Genomic DNA, 4,240 nt, shown 5'->3' on the forward strand with positions numbered 1-4,240 from the left:
ATGCAAGGTCCTAACCAGACCTTTGTGACAGAATTCATCCTTCTGGGCTTCTCCCTGAGCCCCAGGACCACACCTCTTCTCTTCTCAGCCTTTCTGACAATTTACCTGTTGATTATTCTGGGCAATGGCTTGATCTTCATCCTCATCTGCTTGGACTCACGCCTCCATACCCCCATGTATTTCTTCATTGGTGTTCTTTCCATGTTGGACTTAGGCTACACGACCACAACTGTGCCCCAGATGTTGGCACATCTTGCCAGCCAGAAGAAGACAATCTCATACTCCAGTTGTGTAGCTCAAATGTACATTTTCTTGGTGCTGGGTATCACAGAGTCTTGGCTTTTTGCCATCATGTCCATAGACAGGTATGCAGCCATCTGCCACCCACTCAGGTACAAGGTCATCATGAGCCCATGTCTATGTGGGGTAATGGCCCTTTTCTGTGGACTCTGTGGCATCACCGCTGCTCTTGTCTATACCATCTTTGCCATGCGCCTCCCTTACTGTGGCCCCAACAAGATCAACCACTTCTTCTGTGAAGTCCCTGCAGTCTTAAAGCTAGCTTGTGCAGATACCTCAGTCAATGACCATGTAGACTTCATCCTTGGGTTCAGTGTCATACTAATCCCCCTGTCCCTTATCCTGGTCATCTATGTCAACATCTTCACTTCCATCTTGAAGATCCGTTCAGCACAGGGGCGACTGAAAGCCTTCTCCACCTGTGCCTCCCATATCACTGTGGTCACCATGTTCTGTGTGCCAGCCATGGTCATGTACATGAAGCCTGGTTCTAAAGCCTCCCCGGAAGAGGACAAGAAGCTTGCCCTATTCTACAACGTCATCTCTGCTTTCCTCAACCCTGTCATCTATAGTCTCCGCAACAAGGATGTGAAAAGGGCTTTCCTCAAGGTAACAGGCTGCGGTAGACCCTCTGAATGAGTCCCTGGAAGGGGTTGGAAGCAACTCATGGCAGATTATCTTAGTCTAAGAACTGATTCACATGATAGCAGCACCTATGCACACCCCCTCATCTAATCTACCTCTAAGTTTAGCTCTTTACAGGTCCTTTGGGGACCATGGAACAGGGCACTGTGAATTGTCTCCCAGGCACGTCAGTCCTCTTCTCTCCTTTGTTCTATAGGGCCTAGGTGCTTCATAGAACAGGCGATGTCTAAGCCATTAAAATCTTTTCCTAAAATAAAGGAAATGTTCTTGGAAGGATGCTGTCCTATGACAGTATATTGAGAAAGGCTCACTGCCACGTGGAAACCATATTCATATATCATGTGAGCCGGATTCAGGGCAGGGACATGGATTTTAGAGAATTTCCGGCCCAAGAGGAGGAATGAGCAGAAACTCATTCACTGCAAGCTGGCGACAAGTGGGGATGGCTTGAGGCTAAGTACAATCTGATCCTACAGACCTACACAGACTCATCTCAGGCCACCTTCTCCCGCTCCTTCATGTCACATAAACGACTTTGTTATAGCTTGAATATAAAATGCCCCACCACAGGTTCATGTACAACTAACAGATAGGCTTTGGGACTCTGATATAATTAATGGATTAATCACTTGATGGATTCATGATATGCTGGTGTTGCTGGGAGGTGAGAAAATGTAGACATAGGTTGTAGGAGGTGAAAGTAGACCACAGGGACATGTCTTTGGAAACTACATCATGCCACAGGTTCTTTCTCTATTCTCTTTTTTCTGCTCCCTGCCTGTAAAAAGTTGGACAGACGTTTGATGAGCCCCCAAATAGCTGATCATGAGCCGTACCACCATACTGTACTTTCTTCCTATGAGAAACACAGGCTTGGTGGTACATGCCTTTAATCCCAGCACCCAGGAAGCAGATGTTGAAGTTGTGTACTGGTTCTTCCTCCCAGCTCCACGCTCCCAGAAATAAGACTCAGACTCAAAAATTATTTACCAACACCTAGGCCATTATATCTAGGCTCTACTCTGACTAGAATCATAACTTAAGATAACACATTTGTTTTAACACTCATTCTGCCACGTGGATGGTTACCTGTGCTCAGGTACCATGTGTCTGTCTCCTCGCATATTCCTAGACTGATCTCCCCTCTGGCTCTCTTCCAGAATCCTTTCTGCCTCCCAAATGTCTCACCTGTATTTCCTGCCTAAGTCATAGGCCATAGGCTTTTCACTTGATAGGTGATGCATCCATATGATACACAAGATTGTATGAATGCATCTCTACAGGCAGTCAGGGTTATACAGAAAAACCCTGTCTCAAAAAAACAAACAGCAGCAGCAACAACAGCAAGAAAAGCAAGTAGCTCAAAATCTTAGCTCTCAGCTGGGTATCAAGTTCTATGAAGCAGGGACCATGGTAGTCTGTGTAATTGCTGCATCCTTAGGATCTGGCATCATGCTTCATGATTATTGCCTTCAATGAAGATGTTGTGGGTCCAAGAATGAATATCCCACAATGGAAAGTTGACGACTTAGAAGTAATAAACTTTGTGAATCACTTTAAAAGATTGTTATGTATATCAATTTAATAAAATATATATCAATGGAGAATATGTAAAAATATTTATAATGAACCTTTACAATGTTCATAAACTTGGGTTTTGCATTTTCACCTGTAAGACTCTATTCTACAGGAAAAATAGTAAATGCATACCAAGTTTTATATACAAGGTATTTTTTGCATAATTATTATAAATAGCCACCAAAATGACATCCCAACCTAGTTAAATACTGAGCAAACAGTATTGTGTATTATGTCTGAGGTAGTATTAAACATCACTGAAATGTGGGCCTGAAAAGATGGTTCAGCATTTCAGAATAGTTGCTGTTCTTGCAGAGGATTTATGTTCAGTTCCTAGCACTCACATGGTGGCTCACAATAGTCCAGTTTCAAGGGATTGAGCTCTCTTCTGGTTTCCATATGCACCAGACACATATGTAGTGCCCTTGCATGCATACAGGCAAAACACTCATACATAGAAAAGAGGAGTGTCTCCCAAACACTTATACGTTAGAACTGATTTTCCCCTGATGAAGATGGGGAGAACAAACTGGATCACGAAAGCTCTGAATTCACAATTCATCACACTTCTGGGAAGTGGTGAATACTATGGGTAGTGGAGCCTGATTGGAGGATGTGGGCACCAAGGCATGTCTTTGAAGTATATATCTTGCCCTGGCCCATTTCTGTCTCCTCTCTGCTTCCTGGCTGCCCCAAGGTGAGAAGTTTTGCTCCAATACACACTGTCTGTCATGTTCAGCCTCACCTGAAGACCCAGTGACCATGGACTAAAACCCTTGAAACCATGAGCTAAGGTAAATCCTCCCTTCTCTTTTTGCTTTCCTCGGGTAGTTGGTACCCCAGTGGAACATATACTAGAGTACATACATAGCCTGAGGGAGGAGGATGCAAATGATGACTGCCAGTGATGTCATCCATGGTCTTCCTGTGAAAAACAACAACAACAGCAGCAGCAGCAGCAGCAGCAACAACAAAACCAACCTAAATCGAAGGGGTGGAGTAGAGTGGCCTGGGCCCCCAGAAATGCCTTGGCTCAAAGAAGCTCTGAGCAAGAAAAGCTCTGACATCACAGCTCTCTGAGGAAGGTTTAAGAAGTGGCTGAGTTGGTGTGCAGAAATGAGTGTAATTGAATGATGCAGTATCAACTGCAAATGAGAGTCAGCCCTTGGTCAGTCTCTCTCTCTCTCTTTTTAACTCTATAATAACATTTTAATTAAAATTAAATGCTCTCTCTTCTTGATTGACAGCAGTGGTTTTCTGAAATAATATCCCCCTACAGTTGGAAAAGCATTGACAGCTGTTTCCTCATTATTTAGGTTTGCTAGAGAGACACCAATTCCAGTCTTATGACAAGTCAATTTTATGTGGCCTTTTTTGTTTTTTCTTTTATTTATCCTGATTGCTGCCTCCCCACCCCCCGTTCTTCCTCTCACAATCCCTCCCACCACCACCCCTCTTTCTCCTCTGAGAAGGTGGAGTCCTTTTTGGGCATCCCCTCAACTCTGGTACAACAAGTCTCTGTGGGGTCGTGTGCATCCTCTCCCACTGAGGCCAGCCAGACAAGGCAGCTTAGCTAGAATCTATCCCATGGACAGGCAACAGCTTTAGGGGTAGCCCCCACTCCCATTCAGGACCCACATGAAGACCAAGCTGTACATCTACTACATACATGTGGGAAGGCCTAGGTCCAGCCCATTTGCTCTTTGGTTGGTGGTTC

At 44.6% G+C, this 4,240-nt stretch overlaps 1 protein-coding gene across 1 annotated transcript; it reads left to right on the plus strand.

Moving 5' to 3' along the window:
* LOC116095525 (olfactory receptor 2A2-like) lies at positions 1-939 on the plus strand. The gene has a single exon (XM_031376877.1). It carries the CDS (start codon positions 1-3, stop codon positions 937-939), a length of 939 nt encoding a protein of 312 aa, XP_031232737.1.
* The last annotated feature ends 3,301 nt before the right edge of the window (positions 940-4,240 follow it).

This window comes from Mastomys coucha, unplaced genomic scaffold, assembly GCF_008632895.1.
Source record: "Mastomys coucha isolate ucsf_1 unplaced genomic scaffold, UCSF_Mcou_1 pScaffold18, whole genome shotgun sequence".
In the NCBI taxonomy this organism is placed as follows: domain Eukaryota; kingdom Metazoa; phylum Chordata; class Mammalia; order Rodentia; family Muridae; genus Mastomys; species Mastomys coucha.